This window comes from Dendrobates tinctorius, unplaced genomic scaffold, assembly GCF_039654945.1.
Source record: "Dendrobates tinctorius isolate UK_male_01 unplaced genomic scaffold, ASM3965494v1 ptg000165l, whole genome shotgun sequence".
Taxonomy (NCBI): Eukaryota; Metazoa; Chordata; class Amphibia; order Anura; family Dendrobatidae; genus Dendrobates; species Dendrobates tinctorius.
The window spans coordinates 20,795,322-20,817,624 of NW_027361832.1; the positions used below are offsets into that span (position 1 = coordinate 20,795,322).

The 22,303-nt window shown below is 48.9% G+C and overlaps 1 protein-coding gene across 4 annotated transcripts in view; it reads right to left on the bottom strand.

Moving 5' to 3' along the window:
* Positions 1-22,303, bottom strand: part of LRRCC1 (leucine rich repeat and coiled-coil centrosomal protein 1) — a 98,245-nt gene that overhangs the window by 60,072 nt on the left and 15,870 nt on the right. For all 4 annotated transcript variants that reach the window (XM_073550576.1, XM_073550577.1, XM_073550578.1 and 1 more), the window contains 6 exons: positions 21,742-21,909; positions 12,240-12,412; positions 10,639-10,857; positions 10,351-10,556; positions 2,788-2,971; positions 2,565-2,713 (listed from right to left, as the gene is read on the bottom strand). In XM_073550576.1, coding sequence (XP_073406677.1) covers positions 2,565-2,713; positions 2,788-2,971; positions 10,351-10,556; positions 10,639-10,857; positions 12,240-12,412; positions 21,742-21,909 — 1,099 coding nt within the window. The remainder of the gene's footprint in view (positions 1-2,564; positions 2,714-2,787; positions 2,972-10,350; positions 10,557-10,638; positions 10,858-12,239; positions 12,413-21,741; positions 21,910-22,303) is intronic.

Sequence of the window (22,303 nt, forward strand, 5' to 3'; positions counted from 1 at the left end):
ATTTTTATTCATTTTCAGATCTTCTGAAATGCTGTTTGCAGCGTGATCCAAGTTGCAGATTTATTACTTATGAGATTGTCGCTTCCAGTATTATAGGTTAGATGTAAGGTCTGTGTGTATCCTGTCTTCATTAGCTCAGCTTCTATCCTGTACTTATTTCCTCATGTGCTTTCCTACTTTTCAATAGACTATCTCTAACACTTAGAGAAGGGAGAAAGCCATGAAAAAAGTAAATGGATTTGTAAAATTCTTGGAAAAGAACTGAGCTAGGCAAAAAACTTACAGACATACGAAGCAGCAAAACTATAATGAACACAACTGTGAAAGTTGCTTAGCTTTACATATTTGAAGCAAATGAATTAAAATAAATACATAAATATATGTATGACGATATACCTAAATTTATGGTTTTTAATGTTCATTCACTATTGTTTGAAGGTAGAGTTAAGCAAGACCAATGTTGAAAGGACCTTATAAAAAAGTTGGATGGTGCATTTTGAAACGGGGAATTACCAGTAGATCTATAGGTCACTGTTTCCAGATAGTCCCTCAGGACAGCACATCAGGAGGTAGTCCTACTTGACCTATACAGGGACAGGATCAGAGAGGCTACATGGCCCTTTCAACCTCCACCCTCCTCTGGAGAGAACACCAGGAGCAATACCAAAGCAACAGCACCTGGGTGGTTACAAAATCCCTAAAGGACCATAGTCCAGGGCAAGAACTAGATTAGATAAAGAAAATGATCTGGAAGATCAGCAGAAGATATAAACAATATAATCAATTTACCATGTTCCTGAAAACCCATAAAGTGCATCTCCCGTTCCTTAACCAGGAACAATATGCCCAGTTCTAGATTTATATCTCCATGGAACAGCAAAACCCTGATGAAAACAAATTGGAAATATCAAATTCTTGAAAGGTAAACCATAGTACTGAATGTCTGATATATATGTATAATGCTAAATATTCTGCATCAATGTGGTAAACCAATCATTATATGACAGAACCAGGATCGAGCGCGACACCCTACTGCTGTATCACAACACCAATAATGAACCACAGTAATTGTGATAGATGAATTATGCGGAAGAACCACAATGTCCACAAAAATCCACAATAAAGACCTCAAAAGGAGCAAGCTGAAGGTTTTACAATGGCCCTCACAGTCCCCCTGATCTGAACATCATTGAAAATCTGTGGCTAGACCTCAAAATAGCAGAGGATGCAAGACGACCCAGGAATCTCACAGAACTGGAAGAATTTTTTTAAGGAAGAATGGATGAAAATTCCTCAAACAAGAATTCAAAGACTCTTGGCTTGCTGCAGATAGTGTTTACAAGCTGTGATATTTGCAAAAGGGTGTGATGCTAGGGTATTAACCATGGAGGGTGACCAAACTTTTGCATTTGCCCATATTACTTTTCAGAATTTTTAAAATGTAGAAGATGAAAACTTTTTTTTTGCCTAAAATACAAAGGAAATGTGTCATCTCTAACTTTAGGCCTTATAGAGAGATGCACCTTTTCTGGACTGCTGTGGGCTGCTATTTTTAGGCTTGGGGGGTGGGGCAATATCCATGCCTGGGAATATCAGCCTGGGAATACCAGCCCCCAGCTGTCTGCTGCTGCAGGGCTGGTTGTCAAAAATGGAGGGGGGGCCCAATGATCTTTATTAAAATTATTTACTTAAATAATTACAAAAAAACAACGTGGGTACCCCTCTATTCTTGACAACCAGCCTGGCTAACGCTGACAGCAGAGGGTTGTGAACCTTTTACCTCCGATCACAGATGTGGGCTCACGCTGTCCTTTGACAGTGTGGGAACTGAGGCTCTCTGATCTGCGGTAATGATTTTACCGCAGAACAGAATCAGTGTTTGCCACGCTGTTAAGCACATAAAAGTGTGGCAGAAACTGGATGTTCGGGAACCCCATTCAAGTGAATGGGTTCCGGATACCGTTCTGGTACTCAAACTTTTTTTTTTTTTTTTAACTATGCAGCTGGACCCGAACATCCAGGGGTCCGTCCATCTCTACTCATAAAGGACTACGGGACTCAAATAAAAAAGATAAAATATGAAGCCGATTTCCTGCAGCAATTAATCAGATGTCTCCTTGCCACTCTCCACGGCAGCTAAAAGCAGTGACTTTGTTCTGTGAGCATTTGCCTCATTATTTGTCTGCACTATTTACAAAAGTAGCCCTTACTCATTTTTTACTAGTAAGACAAGGGCACGCATATTTTTGACACTAAACAGCCACATTGAAAAGTACAAACTAATACTTAAAAAAAACACAGTTAGAATAGGCTCATTTTAGCAAAACTCTTAAAAGGAGAGATCTCAAAAAGAGGTCCCTCCTCTATGGGGGGAGCAATGTTGCTTCAAAAGTCTAATGCCAGACTAAGGACGATGACTTTCATGCGATTTTGTAATTATAATCTACATATCAGAACTTTCTACTCCTAAAAATGTTCAGTGAATGGTTGGGCATGAACTACATGAACTAAAACGCCACTTCATTCAATGCTCTACTTCCCACAGTTCATTGATGTTTACCCACCGATCAGTAGTGTACATGGCCATGCTGTTAATGTCTTTCTCTTCCTTTGCCTGGCTTTGTAACCCTTTGATATTTTCCGTTAACTTCATCACAAGTTGTTCAGCCTTCCACCTTCGCTCTCGCTCCAGATCCAATTCCTGAACGAGCGCCTGCGGAATAATAGGAAATATGAGTGGACTGATAATTGTTACTTGCGGATGAAATATACAGGACGGTCTCTCACCCTGTACGTAGATTCCTCTACTGCTTGGGTACCGGGTCCTGCGCCATCTCTTATACTTGGTGGAGATCTAGACGTTCCTGACAGTTTGACGCTGTGCACTCTTTCTGAAGAAAAGCTGCTTGGACTTTCAGCTTTCCTAAGAAGAGAAGGACTTTTTTCCATCCTTGTGTTTTGCCTTGGTCCACTATAAAACAGTGAAATACCATTATGTAGCCTAAATATAATATTACACAATGGCTTGTCAGTTACTACTTCTGCCTGAAGTTCGTATGCTCTCCATGTCTTTGCATGTAATTCCTGCCAGGTTTTCTTCTCCCCCCTTCCCACTAAAACAAAAAAAGATGAAGTGTAGTTGCACTTTAAGGTAATTTTTCAGGTGCTTTGTCTGGGAGTGATAGGGAAGGAGGGCTTCATAGAAGTTTATATGGGTTTATATATTTATAGTTTGTATATGAAGCCTCCTCCCTGACAAAGCAATGTGTAAAACGCACATTGGAGTGTGGGGCAGCAGTGGCAGCAAAGGCAGGATGAATCCTGATTAGTATACTTACTTTACTTTCACTTTTATGGAGGTTTTCTTAGGCTGATATACTAATTGAGACACTCTACGGTGTTTATATACATATAGACACCGCTTTACATGAACCATATGTTTATATATTTTTTTATAATTTTCTAATAACATTTGGATCATTACTACGCACAGCACTTTATTATTTGAAATATATAGGTTGATATTACGGTTATAAATTCTCCTTTTGCATTTGTCATATACTCCTTGATCATGTGTACACTTCGTGTGGTGCTCTGCTCACCCTGTTTTTAATTGCATATTATACCCTTTTTATCATGTCCTGTCTTTTTACCATTTTAACCTTGTCCGGATTGGTGTACCTAATAAAAAACAGGATTTTTGGTTACTTACCGTAAAATCTGTTTCTCGGAGCCTTCAATGGGGGACACAGGAACCATGGGTGTATGCTTCTGCCACTAGGAGGCTGACATTATGCACATAAGAAAATTAGCTCCTCCTCCGCAGTATACACCCCACAGACTGGCGCTGAATTAGTCAGTTAGTGAGAAAGCAGTAGGAGAAGTAGTAGAATAGAGAACAAACACACAACTCAACTGTAACTATAATACACAAAACCAATGACCGAAGTTGTGAAAAATGGGAGGGTGCTGTGTCCCCCAATGAAGGCTCCGAGAAACAGATTTTACGGTAAGCAACCACAAATCCTGTTTTCTCCATCGCTTCATTGGGGGACACAGGAACCATGGGACGTCCCAAAGCAGTCCCTGGGAGGGAAAGCAAACTTCCATCAGGCCAGCGGACTCACCACCGCTGCCTGCAAGATCACTCTCCCTAGGCTGGTATCCGCTGAAGCATAGGTGTGGACCCTGTAGAATTTCACAAACGTGTAAACAGATGACCAGGTTGCAGCTTTGCAAAGCTGCAGTGCCGAAGTTCTGTGGTGCACCGCGCAGGAGGCACCCACTGCCTGAGTGGAGTGAGCCCTAACCCCTGGAGGAGGCACTCTGCTCTTGGCCCGGTAAGCCTCCAAGATTGACGATCTAATCCAGAGAGCAATAGTGGCCTTGGAGGCCGGCAGGCCCTTTCGTGCACCATCCGGTATGACGAAAAGGGAGTCTGTCTTCCGGAACACCTCGGTCCTAGCCAAATAGACCCTCGTGGCCCTGACCAGGTTCAGTCTGTTCAAGGAGCGTTCCCAGGGATGAGATGGAGCCGGGCAAAAAGAAGGTAAAACGATGTCTTCATTCAGGTGGAAAGCAGATACCACCTTAGGAAGGAAGGAAGGCTGAGGTCGCAGTACCACCTTATCCTGGTGAATCACCAAGAAAGGGGGGGCGACAAGAAAGGGCCGCCAATTCCGAGACACCGGATGGAAGTAATGGCCACCAGAAAGGCCACCTTCCAAGAGAGAAAGGATAGAGAGACCTCCCTGATAGGTTCAAAGGGGGGACATTGTAGGGCCTCTAGGACTAGAGTTAGATCCCAAGGATCTACAGGCGCTTGATACGGCGGTGCAGTGTGAGCTGCCCCCTGCAGAAAGGTCTTGACCTGCTGACGAGAAGATAACGACCTCTGGAAAAGCACGGAAAGAGCCGAAACTTGCCCCTTTAAGGGCAAGTCCAGCGTCCAGGCCCACCTGGAGGAAAGCCAGAATAGAAGGGAGCGAAAAAGACATAGGCGAAATGCGATTGGATTCGCACCACCCAAAATAGGCCTTCCACATTCGTATATTCTGGAAGAAGACAGTTTCCTAGCATGGATCATGGTGTGAATTACTTGGTCTGACAGGCCCGATTTTTTCAGAACCGCGGTCGTCAAATTGAGAGACCGAGAATTGGGGTGGCAGATCGGACCCTGAGACAGTAGATCCGGTATGTCTGGAAGTCTCCAAGGCGCATCCGCGAGAAGGTTGATGATGTCCGCGAACCAAGCCCGCCTGGGCCAATCCGGCGCGATGAAAATGACTGGCACCCCTTCTGCCTTGATCTTCTTCAACAGTTTGGGGAGAAGAGGAAGGGGAGGAAATAGATAGGGAGTGCGAACTGTGACCAAGGAATGGTCAGAGCATCGACACCTACCGCGAGAGGATCGCGTGCTCTGGACATGAACCGAGTCACCTTCCTATTCAGACGGCACGCCATAAGGTCCATGTCCGGGCTTCCCCATCGCCGACAAATTTGATGAAAGACCTCCTGATGCAGGGACCATTCCCCTGCCGCGAGGCCATTGCGCCTGAGAAAGTCGGCAGCCTCGTTTTCCACACCGGGGATGTGTATCGCGGATATCGCTGGAACTGAGGCCTCTGCCCAACGAAGGATCTTGGATACCTCGGCCAAGGCCAAGGCACTCCGAGTCCCTCCCTGGTGGTTGACATATGCCACCGCCGTGGCATTGTCCGTCTGGATCCAAATTGGCAGACCCCTGAGTTGCCTGTGCCAATGAAGAAGGGCCAGAAGAATTGCCCGTATCTCCAGGACGTTGATAGGGAGGGCTGCCTCTTGCTATGACCAACACCCTTGGACGGTCAGATAGCGAATTACCGCATCCCAGCCGAGGAGGCTGGCGTCCGTCGTCACCACCTGCCATTGCACCGGAAGAAAAGACCGGCCCTGGGAGAAGAGAGGTGATGTTAGCCACCAATTAAGGGACAGTCTGACTCGAAACGTGAGTCGGATTGGACGATCCAGGGAGGACACTGATCTGTTCCACTGCGCCAGAATGGCCTGCTGAAGTGGTCTCGAGTGGAACTGGGCGAAGGGAATCGCTTCCGCCGTTGCTACCATCCTCCCTAAGACTCTCATGGCTGAACGCAGAGAAGTGGGACGAGGACTCTGAAGCAAGCGAACATCCCGCCGGAGAGTTACTCTCTTCTCTTTGGGAAGGAAAACCTTCGCCTGACGGGTGTCAAAAAGTAGGCCTAGAAACACAAGACGTTGCGTTGGGATCAGGCAGGATTTTTTCCTGTTGATAATCCACCCGAATCGGGAAAGGGTTTCGCAAACGATGGCGAGACTTTCGTGAGCCTGGGGCAGGGACGGAGCTTTGATGAGGATGTCGTCGAGGTATGGGAAGAGCACGAGACCTCTGATCCTTAAAATGGCCATCAGTGCTGCCATGATTTTCGTAAAAACCCTGGGAGCAGTGGTGAGACCGAGCGGTAGAGCGACAAATTGGAAATGCTCTTGATGTATCGTGAACCGCAGGAATTTCTGATGTCCTTGGAAGATGGGAACATGTAGATAAGCGTCCTGAATGTCTATGGAGCACAGAAACTCCTGTGCCTCCATGGAAGCGATTACTGAACGAAGGGACTCCATTCTGATGCGTCGCAAGCGGACCCTTTTGTTTAGTAACTTTAGATCCAGAATGGGCCGAACCGTACCGCCTTTCTTTGGTACTACAAACAAGTTCGAATAGAAACCCCTGAAGCGCTCTGCTTCTGGAACGGGGATAATCACCCCCGAATCGAGGAGAGGCGATGGCGTTATGGAAGCCCGGGATCAGAGAGGGATCTTTTGGGGGTCGGGATTCGAAGAATCGATCCCGAGGACGAGAAACAAATTCTATTTTGTATCCTGAGGATACAATTTCCCTGACCCAAGCGTCTTCCACCGAGGCGAGCCAGACGTCCCTGTAAGCAAGAAGACGGCCGCCCAAGCGGTGGGATGTGCCGGGGTTTTGACGCCTGTCATCCTGAGGAAGACCTTCCAGGTCTAGACCTGGTGGATCTACCTTGAGAGGAATGGGAGCGCCAGGAAGGAGTGGGCATAAATGAAACTCTTTTCCTATCTTGGCGCACTTGTGGCCTCCGTTGGTTAGAAGGCGACTCTGCTGTCGCAAAACGACGAAAGGGTCAAAAGGGCCGAAACTGACGTTTTGGAGGAGGCCGACGAGGCTTGGACTGGGGCAGAAGGGAGCTTGTTCCCCCAGTGGCGTCCTTAATGATCTGGCCTAGTCTGTCACCGAAGAGGCGCAAACCCTGAAAGGGTAGGCTGGTGAGGGACTTTTTTGATGATAAGTCCGCATGCCAGGCCTTAAGCCAAACTGTGCGCCGAATAGCCACAACGTTGCTAGATGCCTGGGCTGCGCAAGACGCAGCATCTAGGGAGGCAGATACCAAATATTTGCCCGCATGGGAAATCTGGTCGGCGAGGTCCGCCACTTGCTCTGGACGAGCCCCGGCCAGAATGCCTTGTTGGAGATCCTTAGCCCAGTTGGTTATGGCCCTAGAAACCCAGGTAGAAGCGAAGGCCGGACTTAGGGCCGATGCCGCCGCTTCGAAGGCTGATTTCGCAAAAGATTCTATGATTCTGTCGTTAGGAACTCCTAGCGACGCTCCCCCAGAGATCGGAAGGACAGTGTTGTTAGATAGTCAGGAAACCGGCGGGTCTACGACAGGAGAAGTTGACCATTCTGCAGTAAGCTCCGGCGTGAAAGGGTATAAGACACCAAGGCGTTTCCCTCTTTGAAAGCGCCTGGTCGGATTCTCTTTCCCTAGTCAGAATCTTCTGAAACTCAGAATGAGGAGCGAAGACCTTGGTAGGCGGTTTAGACCGCCTGAACGAAACACCCTGATCTGCGAGTTCCGTGGGCGAGTCCTAGATCTTAAAGGTTTGGTTGATCGCACCAATGAGGCTCTGGACCATATCCCTCATGTCTGCGATTTGGTCCGTGTCCAGCTCCAAAACATCCTCGGAGGGCGCGTCCGAGTAAGTTTCGCCTGGTTCAGGAGAAGAGGATCTGGCCAACCCGGGCCGCTGTGACGGGCTATGGGGCGAGACGGAGCAAGAAGACGAATCAGAGCGGTGCCCCTGTCTGGATCTTTTGCGGCTAATGTTGGTAGGCTCAGCTGGAGCTTCCTGTGGCCTGCTGGGCCCTGCGGAAGTCTACAGGGGCAACTTATCAAGTACAGAAACCAGGGTCTGAGACACCTTGGTGAGATCTGCCACAGATTGAGAAAGAGGAAGCCCACTCTGGAATAGGGGTGTCACTCTCACTTGGGCCAGCCGGGGGCTCCTGAGCGGTGGGATCAATGGGGTTGCTGCAGTCCTGACAGGGGAGAGGACTGGCCTGATGGAAATTTGCATTTGCAAGCAGAACATGCAAAGTAACTGACCACAGCTGAGGAAGAAGAGGAAGTTGGGGGGCGAGAGTGAAGTGGCTTAGAATTAGACATGGTGAGCTAACCCACTAAGCGGCGCCATACGGTCAGGGGACCAAGAGCTGAGGAGGGTGTCAGTCTGCAGTGCAGAGATACTAACGGCACCTGTGAAGCAACTTTCAGCTATTGCTCGGCTCGCTTAGGAACGGCTCCTGTAGACAGGGAAGGCAACCGGCTCAGGCTGAAGAAAATGGCGGCTGCCTGGGAGAAGACGCGCTCTGCAGAGGAGAAGATGGGCGGAACAACCGCGCTTGGACGCTCCCCCGGCAGAATTAGTGGGTGGCAAACGTGGCCGGAGGAGAAGGTGGGCGGAACAACTGCGCTTGGACGCTCCCCATGTAAAAGACCCGCTCGGAGCCCATAGGACGGCTGGGGGGAGAGGGCGGAACCATTTGCCACCCCTAGTCCCCTTAGTGTGGCGGTGGGAGGTACGAGACGGGCGGGAGAAAGCCTGCCCGAGCGAGTGGCGTGGCCTCGCCCAGCACAAGGCCCGAATAGAAGCTGGGGCCTAAATTTGAAGCGGCGGCCACCGGAGGGGCGCGGTGCGGCGGTATCCCGCCAGCCGCACTGTCGCGGCGCTATGAGGGCACGGGCTGGAGACGCCGCAACATCCGATGCCTAAGCCAGCGCTTGCTGACTTAGGACCCCTGGAGCAGCGCTGTCACCGGGCTTCCCCTGGAAGGAAATGTACCACAAATCCAGGTCGCTCTGTTGTGGTGCTCTGAGAGCCCAGGGCTGTGGACGCTGCAACGTCCGATGTCTGAGCCAGTGTTTGCTGCATTAGGACCCATGAAGCCGCGCTGTACCTTACATCCAGTGAGGAAATAAGACGTCCGTACCATTCAGCGGACGTCTGTGCCTTCATCTACCGACAGGCTCTGGTGGGCGAGTGGGTGTGAGGCAGGGGCTAGGATCTTTTTAGTTCTTGATCCTGCCGGCTAGACCTATGAGGATATGGGGTGGCAGTAAACGCCGTACTCATAGTCTCTTTGTGGGAGTACAGATGTGACTGTTCACTCTGTATCCCTCCGAAACCTGAAAGGGAACGACGCACACTGAGGTAGATAGGGGTCTAATGAAAGACCCGTGTCCACCTCCTACTGACACTAAGCTAAACTGGCTAATTCAGCGCCAGTCGGTGGGGTGTATACTGCGGAGGAGGAGCTAATTTTCTTATGTGCATAGTGTCAGCCTCCTAGTGGCAGCAGCATACACCCATGGTTCCTGTGTCCCCCAAAGAAGCGATGGAGAAACTTTGTTATTCTGATACATATTTTTTGCATTTATATTTTTGCTTATCTTAGTGCTCAAGCAGTTTATGTATAGTTTCTGATATCTACATGAACCTTATATAGTATAATACTAGCTTACATTAGATTATTAAATTACTCCTTGTTCTTTTTGGTATAAAGATTATCTGTTGTAGATGTAGCAGTGCTCTGAATGTTGAGCTGTGTATAACTTCGCCCACACCTCTGATTGGCTGCTTCCTCTCCACAGTAGAGTGTACATTGCCAGTAAGCGGCCAATCAGTGGTGAGGGTGGGGGTCACACAGATTAGCCTGACTGATCTGCACTTGAGACCTAGTCAAGCAGTCATAATCTCCGGTTGATAAAACACTGATTGTATTGAAACCACAACACAGTCTAATAAGTGACATATCCCTGTCATCAGGCTCTCTAGTTCCATGCTGATCAGAGATGAAGTAGCATAATACTGGTGACAGATTCCCTTTAATTGCACCATTGACTTCCTAAATAATAATCCATTTTCTTATTCTTTGTACAGTACAACAGAATATATCCAGGCCTCACAGGTTACAAAATAGCAGAAATATCAGAAACACTAATAAACCTACTAGTATACCTGGTTACAGATTTGGTCTTGTTTTTTTGCAGACTGTGGCATTTTGGAACATGGCTGTTCTTCCTAGAGCCGGGGATTTTGCTCTTTTTTGTCACAGAACTTTTGGCGTTCTCTTTGCCGCTTTCACAGTCGCTCTCTGTTGTGAGGTCAGTGTCTCTCTTAGGTGTCAGGATTTTTTCTTCCCTCTCAGTTTTGGAATTGGAAGTCTGTAACATACATATATGAAAAGCCATAAAATATGAACAGAATACAGATCTGTGTGCTGTGCGGCAAATCCTGCTATCAAACCTTCTTCAGAAGCTCGGATATCTGATCTTCTAACTTCTTAATCCTCATTTCTCGCAGCATGTTGTTGGCATCTTGATTTTTCATAAATTCTTGCTCGGAGGACGAAGACATATCCGTACAGCTACTTTTATATCCTGAGCCAGAGGTAACAGGTCGCTTTCGGTACTGAGATAAAACCTTATCAATTTCGGGAGTAACAACTGGAACATTTGTAGAATTCTAATGATACAAATGAAAAGATTATTAAACATAAAGTTAACTGTTTGTGGCGCATCCAAAAACCTAAAAACGTCAGGCTAATCTTGCATACTACTCTGCAGTGACAAAAGCAGGGAGCCAGTTATCAGAGACGGCCAGACTCCCCATGGTGGAAGCAGAAACGGCTTATTACCGTGTCTGCCTTCTTCTACATAGAGTGCTGAACAAGCACTGCATATACAGTATAACAAACGCCTTTAACAGCTGTGGGTGGATCTTAACATGTGATCGCGGGGCGCTGATGGATTTTCATGACAGCCGGAGATCTACAGAAAACGCCTGTACTTGTCATTACCATACTCCTGTGAATGCCAGCTCATGGCCGTCGTTCATAGTCGTGATTTCTGCTATAAAACAGCAGAGCTGGAGTACTACTATGTATAGCACAGGGATTTTATGCATGTTTGGTATCTGCATACTCGTAATGACCTGGAGAATCATATTTCCAGGTCAGTTTTATCATATAGTGAACATGGTAAATAAAAATCCCAAAAAATAATTGTGGAATAGAACTTTTTTTTTTTTTTAAACTTCACTGCACTTAGAAGGTTTTTCCTATTTCCCAATAAGCTATATGGTAAAATCAATGGTTTTGTTCAAAAGTACAACTCGTTCTGCAAAAAACAAAGCCTCACACTGGTATATCGACAAAAATCCATAAAAGTTATGGCTCTGGGAAGAAGAGGAGGGAAAAAGTAAAACAACGGAAAATGTCCACGGTGTGAAGGAATTAAAGACCTGATGCTTTTTACCGATTTTGCACATGTGATGGTTTATGACCAAATCATCAGAAAAATAACCCATTGTTTAAATCTGGGGGGGGGGGTTGTGCATTAAATGTAATTTTTTGAAAACTTTGGCAATGTGCATATTAAAAAAATCTTGCAATTTTTTTTTTTACACTGGCCCCTACAGATATTTTAGACTCACACATCCTGTCATGTTCTGTACATATTACTTTTCAGCAGCCTCATTATCATCACAAGCAGGATTATAATGACTGGTAACACATGATCCACCAACCACAATAGGTGAGGTCACAGCTCGCCTTGTCCTCCTCCATTGCTTTAATACAAGAAATGGGGTTACTGTCACCCTATTGCTGCTAAAGATCATGTGAAGTTTGAGTTTAGAAACTACGCAGAGGTCAGTGTGAAAATTTCAAGTTTTTTTTTTATTATTATTAAATACTGATTATGAAAAAGAAAAAAAAATTCTGTACATATTTCCCTATGATGATGTTTTTTTGCATGACATATTGCTACAGTGTATCAGGTGAAAGGCAGTTCTCTTCAATTAAAATAAGTACACCTATGTGTAACTATAGAGGTCAGAACAGTCACCTTTATGTCCTTATCTGCAGAGTCACTGTCACATGTAATCAGATATTCCAGGAACTCCAGATCCGGCAGATCTGCGGAATCTATGTCAAATCCAATACCAGATTCGCCCGATCTACTTACACCATCAAGGGCTTTTAACTGTGACACATGTCCAAGAATTAAATCTCTGTATCCTAAGCAGAAAATAATAATAGATTCTTTAATGAAAGCCACAAAAGTAACAAGCCATGAAATGGTTACTTCTCTTGTACTGACCCTGACTTAGGGGTTGTCTGGGCACATATTCATGACCTAGCCTCAGGATAGGACATCTATATCAGATTGGTGGGTCTTTGACACTTGGCACTCCCCCCGATGAGCTGTTATTAGCCTTGGTGGCAGTCAGATGTAAACATTAAAGGGGTTATCCGGGAAGATTTTAATTTTTGCTTATGGGCCCAAAAACTTACCGTACCTACCTGTTCTGCCCGGAGTGGATCTCTACCGGCTAAGTGCGGTCACGTACCGCTTCTGTGGCTTCCAAAATAGTCACATTGGCAGAGCAGCCGCTTCTCTTCCACTCTGCTCCGTTCACTGGGTGACACTGCTAATGTCATGCTGATTGATATCTGGATCCCTGCTGACTCGCTGTAGGGAATGGGCTGTCAATCAGCATGACATCGGCAGTGATGCGTCATTGACAGAGCGGCCTGGAAGAGGTAGAGATGTTCTGTTGACAAAAGGTCAAATGAAGCAGCAGAATTGCTGACACGAGCGGTCCGTGAATGCCCCAAGACCACCTGCATGTCAGTCCTTAGCACCATGAGAGGAAAAAAAAAAAAAAAAAAGTGTTGGATAACCCCATTAAACAGAGTCGAACATCATACCTGCCTTCAATGTGCTGCGACAGCTGCTAGGTACTGTAGATCAATTAAAAACACATGTGACCTGCACAAGTGTGAACAAGTCGGTAAGACAACGTTCACACCACCCACTAACTGAGACATAGCAAGAAAACAGATTTGCAAAAATACTCTGCAGTAAAATATATGACAGTAATCAGCAAGTGCTGGATAACAAATACAGGGTATTTAGTCGATACGTTTTTTTCTTGGTGTACATTTTTTTGCAAAAAATAACCTATTTGCTGCATTTAGTTCAAATCCCACCAAGGACAACATCAGCAAGTAGTTTGTATGTTCTCCCTGTGTTTGTATCCCATATTTTTTGGACTATAAGACGCACTTTTTCCCAAAAAAATTTGGGAAGAAAATGGGGGGGTGCATCTTATAGTCCGAACGCAGGCTTACAGAGGGCTGCGGCAGTGGTGTAGCAGCGGAACCGGCGGCGGCAGATGTGTGGCGATGCTGAGGCTTGGTGTCAGCGATGGGCCTCCGGAAGATGGCTACTGAGAAACTGGTGATGCACTCATCTCTGCTTGCCATGGACAACGGGCTGCGGCGTCGCCACATTTCTGCCGCCAGCATCCTGAGGAAGGGACCCTGCTCTGCCTCACCGCCGACACCGAACCTGCAACATCGCACTCCGGGACTGCAGCATTGCCCCACTTCTGCCGCCACCCGCTTCCTGAGGAAGAGACCATGCCTCCTGTGACCCCGCTTCTACCACCGCCGGCCCTCAGGTAAGATACATTAAATTCGGACAATAAGGAAGACACCCATTTTATAAACATCTTTTTTTGCCATTTTCCACCCCAAAATTTGGGGTGCGTCTTATGGTCCAGTGCGTCTTATAGTCCGAAAAATACGGTAAATGAGCATAATAAATAGATTAAAAAAAGGAGATTTTTTGTGTACTCACCGTAAAATCTCTTTCTCTTAGCCTCTAATTGGGGGACACAGAACCATGGACACAGAACCATGAGTGTTATGCTGTTGTCCACTAGGAGGCGACACTATGCATAATCTGAAAAAGATTAACTTTGGCTCCTCCTCTGCAGTATACACCCCTGGTGACGCCCTTCTCCAGTTTTTTGCAAAAGCATTAGGAGGAACATAACAGAAATAACATAACCATGCCTGTAAGAAGGCTACTATGTACGAGCTCAAAGAACAATATGAGAACTCAACCGTAACAACGGCCCGTAAGGGCAACAGGGTGGGAGCCGTGTCCCCCAATTAGAGGCTAAGAGAAAGAGATTTTACGGTGAGTACACAAAAATCTCCTTTACTCTGTCGCCTCATTGGGGGACACAGAACCATGGGACATCCCAAAGCAGTCCCTGGGTGGGAAGCAATGGATGAATATTGTGCTGACAGGTCCCTAAACTTGGGGCACTGCCGCCTGCAGAACCCGTCTACCCAGGCTCGCGTCCGCTGAGGACTGGGTATGAACTTTGTAATGTTTTGTAAACGTGTGTAGGCTAGTCCTTACACACTTGTTGTGCCGAAGCCTGGTGCCGAATGGCCCAGGAGGCCCCTACCGCCCGCGTAGAATGTGCCGTGATACCGGCCGGAAGAGGAGAGTTGTTAAGGCGGTAAGCCTCTTGTATGGTGGACTTGATCCACCTGGCAAGGGTAGCTTTGGAAGCCGGCAGACCCTTGCGAATGCCTTCCAGAAGAAGGAAAAGGGAATCAGACTTCCGGAAGGGTGCAGTCCTAGACACGTATATACGCAATGCCCTGACGAGGTCAAGCGTATGCAGAGCCTTCTCCACTCTATGAACCGGAACCGGGCAAAGGGATGGCAGTGAAATTTCCTCATTGAGGTGGAAGTTGGACACAACCTTCGGAAGGAAGGATGGAACCGTACGGGGAACCACCTTGTCCTGGTGAAAGGCCAGGAAGGGCCGTCTGCAGGAGAGTGCCGACAGTTCAGACACCCTGCGTAGCAAGGTGATTGCCACCAGAAAGACCACCTTCTGTGATAGAAGGCAGAGTGGGACTTCTTTAAGGGGTTCGAAAGGTGGTGCCTGCAATGCTGTCAGGACCAGGTTGAGGTCCCACGTCTCCAGTGGACGTCTGTAGGGGGGAACCAATAGGGAGACCCCCATGGAGAAAAGTCCTCACTTGCGGCTTGTTAGCAATGCGTCTCTGGAAAAGCACTGAGAGCGTTGACACCTGGCTCTTAAGCGAGCCAAGGGATAGACTCGCGTCCAGGCCCGATTGAAGAAAACCAAGAACTTTTAGGAGGGAATAAGGGAGTGGGATCTGGCCGCGGGATTTGCACCAGGAAAAGAAAGCTCTCCAGGTACGGTAATAGATCTTGGCGGAGGCTAGCTTCCGTGCCCTGATCATGGTTCTAATGACATGCGGTGAGAGCCCTGCCTGGGTTAGAACCCAGGTCTCAAGGGCCATGCCGTCAAATTGAGGGCCCCTGAGTTCTGGTGGAAGAACGGGCCTTGAGACAGAAGATCGGGATGGTCGGGGAGACACCAGGGGGCGTCTGCTGTAAGTTGTACGATGTCGGCGTACCATGTACGTCTGGGCCAGTCTGGCGTGATCAGGATGGTTGGAACTCCATCTTGTTTGATCTTCCTCGCGACTCTGGATATCAGGGGGAAGAGGTGGAAAAATGTACAGAAGCTGGAACTGGGTCCAGTCCTGAACCAGGGCATCTGCTCCGAGCGACCGTGGATCGCGTGTCCTGGCCATGAAATTGGGGACCTTTGCATTGAGATGGGATGCCATTAGGTCCACGTCCAGGGTCCCCCAGCGATGGCAGATCTGGCGAAAAATTTTCGGGATGGAGAGACCACTCCCCCGAGTCCATTCCTTGTCTGCTGAGGAAGTTGGCTTCCCAGTTGTCCACACCCGGAATGTGGACCGCAGAGAGTACCGACCTCGTGTCTTCCGCCCAGTGGAGGATATGTGCCACTTCTCTCATCGCCTGGACACTGCGGGTCCCGCCTTGGTGATTCACATACAGTGGGGCAAAAAAGTATTTAGTCAGTCAGCAATAGTGCAAGTTCCACCACTTAAAAAGATGAGAGGCGTCTGTAATTTACATCATAGGTAGACCTCAACTATGGGAGACAAACTGAGAAAAAAAAATCCAGAAAATCACATTGTCTGTTTTTTTTTCATTTTATTCATACTTTTTGGCCCCACTGTATGCCACCGCCGTGGCATTGTCCAACTGTACTCTGATATGAGAGGCTGCCAGCAATTGACGAAAAGTTCTCAATGCCAGGAAGATGGCCCGAATTTCCAGGATGTTGATGGGCATGTTCGCTTCCACTGGTGACCACTTACCCTGTGCTTTGTGATGTAGGTGCACCGCACCCCAACCTGTCAGGCTCGCGTCGGTGGTCAGGACCTTCCATTGACCTGAAAGGATTTTCCCGTTGCAAGTGAGGTTGGCTTGAGCCACCAGTGTAGGGACCTCCTGGTTGCCGATGTTAGCCGGAACTCCCTGTCGAGGGAGAAAAGATTCCTGTCCCTGGACTTGAGGATGGCTAATTGAAGAGGCCTGAGGTGAAACTGGGCAAATGGTACCGTCTCCATTGCTGCTGCCATCCTGCCGAGTACTCTCATGGCAAACTGGAGAGATCGGGGGGAATTGCGGAGGAGTATGCGGACTCCTAGACGGAGAGCCAGTGACTTGTCCCTGGGAAGGAGCACCAGACCTCTGGAGGTGTCGAATAACATTCCCAGGAAGGTCAGAGACTGACTAGGGATAGTTGATGACTTTTGTAAGTTGACTAACCAGCCCAGGCGAGTCAGGGTGTCGATAGTGATTGAGACGCTGACCTCGCAATCCATTAAGGTGGAAGCCTTGATGAGGTCGTCCAGGTATGGAACGACTACTATGCCTCTGGAGTGTAGAACGTCCATGGTGGCTGCCATGATCTTGGTAAACGTTCTGGGAGCTGTGGCGAGTCCGAACGGGAGAGCCACGAACTGGTAGTGGTCCTGCTTGATTGTGAATCTGAGAAATCTCTGATGGGCGGGAGCAATCGGTATATGTAGGTATGCGTCTTGTATGTCTATGGAGGCGAGATATTCTCCCTTCTCCATGGACGCAATGATTGACTGAAGGGACTCCATGCGAAAATGACGAACCCGAACATACTTGTTGAGTTTTTTAGGTCTAGTATGGGCCAAACGCTGCCTCCCTTCTTGGGGATTACAAACAGATTGGAGTAGAACCCTCGGAACCCCGCTTCTGCAGGAACCGGTACTATGACTCCTGCCTGAAGGAGGGAGGAAAAGGCTTGATGGAAGGCACGAGCCTTGTCTGGCGGTTTTGGGGGAACAGAGAGGAAGAACCGGTTCGGTGGACTGGAAGCGAACTCGATCTTGTATCCGGAAGACACTATTTCCTTGACCCACCTGTCTTCTGTAATAGGCAGCCAGACCTGCTGAAAGAGTAGCAGTCGTCCGCCTACAGGTGGGGTGTCTTCTGGAATTCTTGAGTCATGAAGAGGAGAAAGTCTGAGGTTTCCCTCCTTTGGGCGTGGCCTGGCCTGCTTTCGACTGCTAGGTCCTGTCTGGCCTCTGCGCCGCCCGTGGGCTGCCGGGCGCGAGACGGACCAGCCTGAAGAATTCTGAAAGGATTGGAATCGAGTTTGGTTACGCCTTTTGAACGTGCGTTTAGGTTTTAGTTGAGGGAGAGAGGTACTCTTACCACCAGTGGCATTGGATATCAGTGTGTCCAACTTTTCACCGAAAAGCCGCACACTGAGGTACGGGAGATGCGTGAGGGACTTCTTTGAGGTCGCGTCCGCTTTCCATTCCCGCAGCCAGAGGATACGCGCGGATCGTGATGGCGTTTGATGCTATTCCCGCTACACCTCTTGCCGAATCCAGAGCTGCATGAAGCATGTAATCTGCTACCACCGCTATTTGAACCGCCTGGTCCGACAGCTCAGGATTTGAGGCTTGGAGGCCAGCCTGCAATTTTTTGGCCCATGCCAGAATGGCCTTGGCCGCCCAGACTGAAGCGAACGCAGGAGCCAGAGAGGCCCCTGCCGCTTTGAAGATTGAACGAGCCATGCGTTCTACCTGCCGGTCTGCTGCGTCCCTGAGGGTTGAGCTATCCGGCAGTGAGAGGAAGGTCTGTGCTGCTAGCCTAGAGACTGGGGGGTCCACTTCGGGTGGATCTGTCCACTCCTTGGTGTCCTTCTGTGGAAAGGGGTACATTGCTTCCAGATATTTGCGATTGGCGAATTTCTTCTCAGGCTGCGAAAACTGCTTAGTATCGCCTGAAATTCCGGGTGATTAGAGAAGACCTTAGGTGGTTTTAGAACACTTTCAAAAGAAATTTTGTGTTCTGGGGCTTCCGGGGGTGGATCAGAAATGTCCAGCACCCGATGGATGGAAGAAATTACGTCTTCAACTAGCGCCGTATTGCTCGGGGGGGCAAGAGACCTCTCCGTTTCGTTGTCTGAGTCGGAGTCACAGATGCCTTCCGATTCCTGCGTGTTGCTAAGGCATTCCCTGGTTGTCTCTGTTAGGGGACAGTCTAGGTGACCTGGAACCACGGTGTCTCTCCCTGGAAGGTGATGACCATGTGCTATGGGATGACGCGGATGAACGCGACCCGTGGGTCCGCTTACGTCTGTGAGTGTCGGAAACGGCATGTCGTTGACACGAGCTGTCCCTTTGCTGGGTAACGTTCATAGCCGAGGCATGACCCTGCAGAGCCTGGAGTAGTGTGGATGTTAGGTTATCTATGGACTGTGTCATAGACTGCGACATCTGAGTAGCCCATTCCGGCATGGTAGCCGGCGCTGAAGCAATGGTAGGGGCTTCTTGGGGCTCTGACCAAGTATTCTGGATACAATCCCGGCAGTGAGGGTACGTTCTGCCACTGGGGAGAGTGGTTTTGCAGGCTGTGCAGAAAGCATAAAAGCAGTCCTGCCTGGTTCTCTTCCTTGACCCCGGCATAGTGCACAGACGCTGGCTAGCAGAGGACCCTACAGGGGTGGCTACGCAGAGGAAAACTATCGGAGAGCCTTATAGGTGTGACGAACGTCAGCTTACGCTGAGTCGTTTTCCTTTTGAATGAGTGGACCCTCTGGGCTGTGGCACCCACCCACCTAAGGCGAGCTGACCTAGTGAGAATCCACCCCCTATACAGGGAGTGTCAGGGGCAAGACCAAGGGAGTGAGCCACCACAGCAGCTGGACCAGACGGCCGGCTCAGGGAAACAAGACAAGGCGAGACAAGACGTTAGTTCAAGGAAACTTCATTAAGGAATGCAAGGGCACGCCGGGGTCCAAGGCATGAGGAACACGTCAGGGTAAAACAGGTGCAAAACGTGAACATACAGAGTACATAGAGCAAGGTGCGTGCAAGAGCATGCCGAGGTCCAAAGCATGGTATGTGCAGATGGTAGACAGAGGCACGAGGACATCGGACTCCGGACAGCAGGCAACGATCAACCGGGACATCAGGTTCTGTAGCTCTGAAGGTGATCGGCAGGTTCCGGACATCCGGTAAGCAAACCAGGGTTCCATGCAAGGAGACAAGACAAAGTTAGAAACAGGATGCGTGTCAATGAACACGCCCGGATCACAGGACGGAGGCCTGCGCATGCCTAGGGGCATGCCAGGGACAGGTACAGGGACGGTGGCCTGCGCGTGCGAAGAGACACGCCAGGGAGATACAGGACGGAGGCCTGTGCGTGCTGAGGACACGCCAGGGACAGGTACAAGGACGGAGGCCTGCGCGTGCAGAGGGCACGTTAGGGACAGGTACAAGGACGGAGGCCTGTGCGTGCAGAGGGCACGCCAGGGAGAGGCACAAGGACGGTGGACTGCGCGTGCAGATGGCACGCCAGGGACAGGTACAAGGACGGTGGCCTGCGCGTGCGAGGACATGCCAGGGACAGAGTACGAGAACAGGGTTAGGGCCTGTGCGTGCAAGAGGGCACGACAGGATACATGGAAAAACCTGCGCGTACTTTTATAGAAGCACGGGGGAGGTATGCCAAGGGCAGGCGAGGACTTGCGCGTGCCATAGAGAGCACGCAGAGCACAGTGCAGAAACAGCGTGAAGTGCAAGGAAGCACAGAGAGCACGGCTGGGGCACTGGCTAGCTGATCGGGCTGCGGCACTGACAGACGGGCAAGACTCCAGCGAACCCGACTGAGGCATGGCAGGCGACACAGCTGTCACTGACCGACGAGCACGGCTGAGGCACAAACAGGAGGCTAGGAAGGCCAGGCGCATGCAAAGGGCACACGAAGCAACAGAGCAAGGCAAGACAAGAAACCAGGCAGAGCACGGAACAAGGCATAGCGAAAACAGGCAAGGCAGGGAACATAGAAAGTACTACAAGGCAAAGCAAGGCACGGACAAACATGGCACTAAGGACAAACACTAGACAAGACACAAGACCAGAGACGGAGTACGAGCACGGAGCGTGTCCAGAGACGCACGACAGAGCAGAGTGCACGGGCACAGAATAGAGGGAATGACCCAGCAGACCAAGCAGCCATGCAGGGAAGCAACACAATACTCAGGCCCTGATCATAGGAAGGGGCAGTCTGATATAGGGCATAGCACCTCCACTTCCGGGTCAGGACCAGGGAAGAACTTCCAGTTCAGATCCTCCAGGATCACAGGGAGCAGTCACATGATCAGGATTCCAGACATGCAGGGATGATTGCAGAACTAGTGCTGAAACCTAGGCAGGTCACATGATCAGAATTCCAGACATGCAGAGATGAATGCAGAACCACCCTCTGCTGGAACATAGAAAGGACACATGATCAGGGGTTGTAAACATGACGAGATGATCACAGAAGGCAGAGCAGAAACGCAGGCATCCCGCAGCTCAACAGTCATGAGGTGAGTGTGCACACTGCTCTAGAAAACATGCAGGATAGCAGACATGAAATGCGCGTGCACACCGCTCCAGGGGTCATGAGGCAAAACAGACATGGCGGACATGGCGAGAATGACAATAGGTAATATGGATTCACAGCCGAGTAAACAGAACCCAGCTGTGATCTTACCCCACCAGTGTTGCCCTAGGTCACCATAAGGGGTCTTCATCCTCGCCTCGACCTCAACCCAGACCCAAAAGGGATTGGGGAAGGAGGGGGGGGTCTCGATTTCGAACCAGTACCCGAGGGACTGGGAAAGGAGCGACATGGGGAATAGCTATCTCAACTTCAACCGGGCACCCCATAAAAGGGGGCCGAGGAAGGAGCCATGCCGGGAGTCTCGCTGGAGACCCACTTTTCTTCATCTGTAATCCGTCGGAAAAACATAAAATCTTTAGGTGTGCCTCCTTGCGACACTAAGCAAAAACTGGAGAAGGCTGACGCCGTCCAGGGGAGTATACTGCAGAGGAGGAGCCAAAGTTAATCTTTTTCAGATTATGCATAGTGTCGCCTCCTAGTGGACAGCAGCATAACACCCATGGTTCTGTGTCCCCCCAATGAGGCGACAGAGTAAAAGAAGTTATTGGATGAGATTTCCAAACTCTCACAGCTTTTGCTGGTGCTGTAAAACACATCTTATATGTATGAAAACAAGTTGCATGTGAACATACCCTTAATGAGCTGTTTTGCACACTGTCAGCAAGGAATATTTTCATTAGTACTTTACCTTCTGTAGCACACACAGGGTTGCCTTTTCCATCCTGCTCCAACGTCAGGTGAACTAAGGAGTGCAATCCCACCATGGCGTGCAATACCTGGTCTAAGCTGCTGATGCAGTTACTGTGGAGATACAAGTGGCTAAGTCTGTGGTTTCGTCCATGAAGGGCAAATAACCCTGAAAAAAATAGATTAAGAAAACACATAAAAAATGAATTTTCTATACAGCTAACCTGAAAAGATACTACTGAAATGTGAGAAGAACTACTCCTACAGTCAATGATGGAAATTAAAAGGGTTGGCCACTACTATACAAGTCCCTTTCATGTGAACTACCTGCCACAGATAATCCCTTTACTAAATACTTTGCTTTGTCAGATCCTTCCATAACTGGTGCTGCTCCCCTGGTTATACAACCTCTGGCTGAGAATCTGCTGCTTTAGGTGAGGTCACGTCAGAGTCTCCCTCACTTCCGGGCTCTGGAAACGGAAGTGGTTGGTGCGGCTTGTCATGCGGGTGAGCGGGTTGCAATTAGCAGAGCGCACTCTGTTTCTGAGAATGTTGTGAACTCT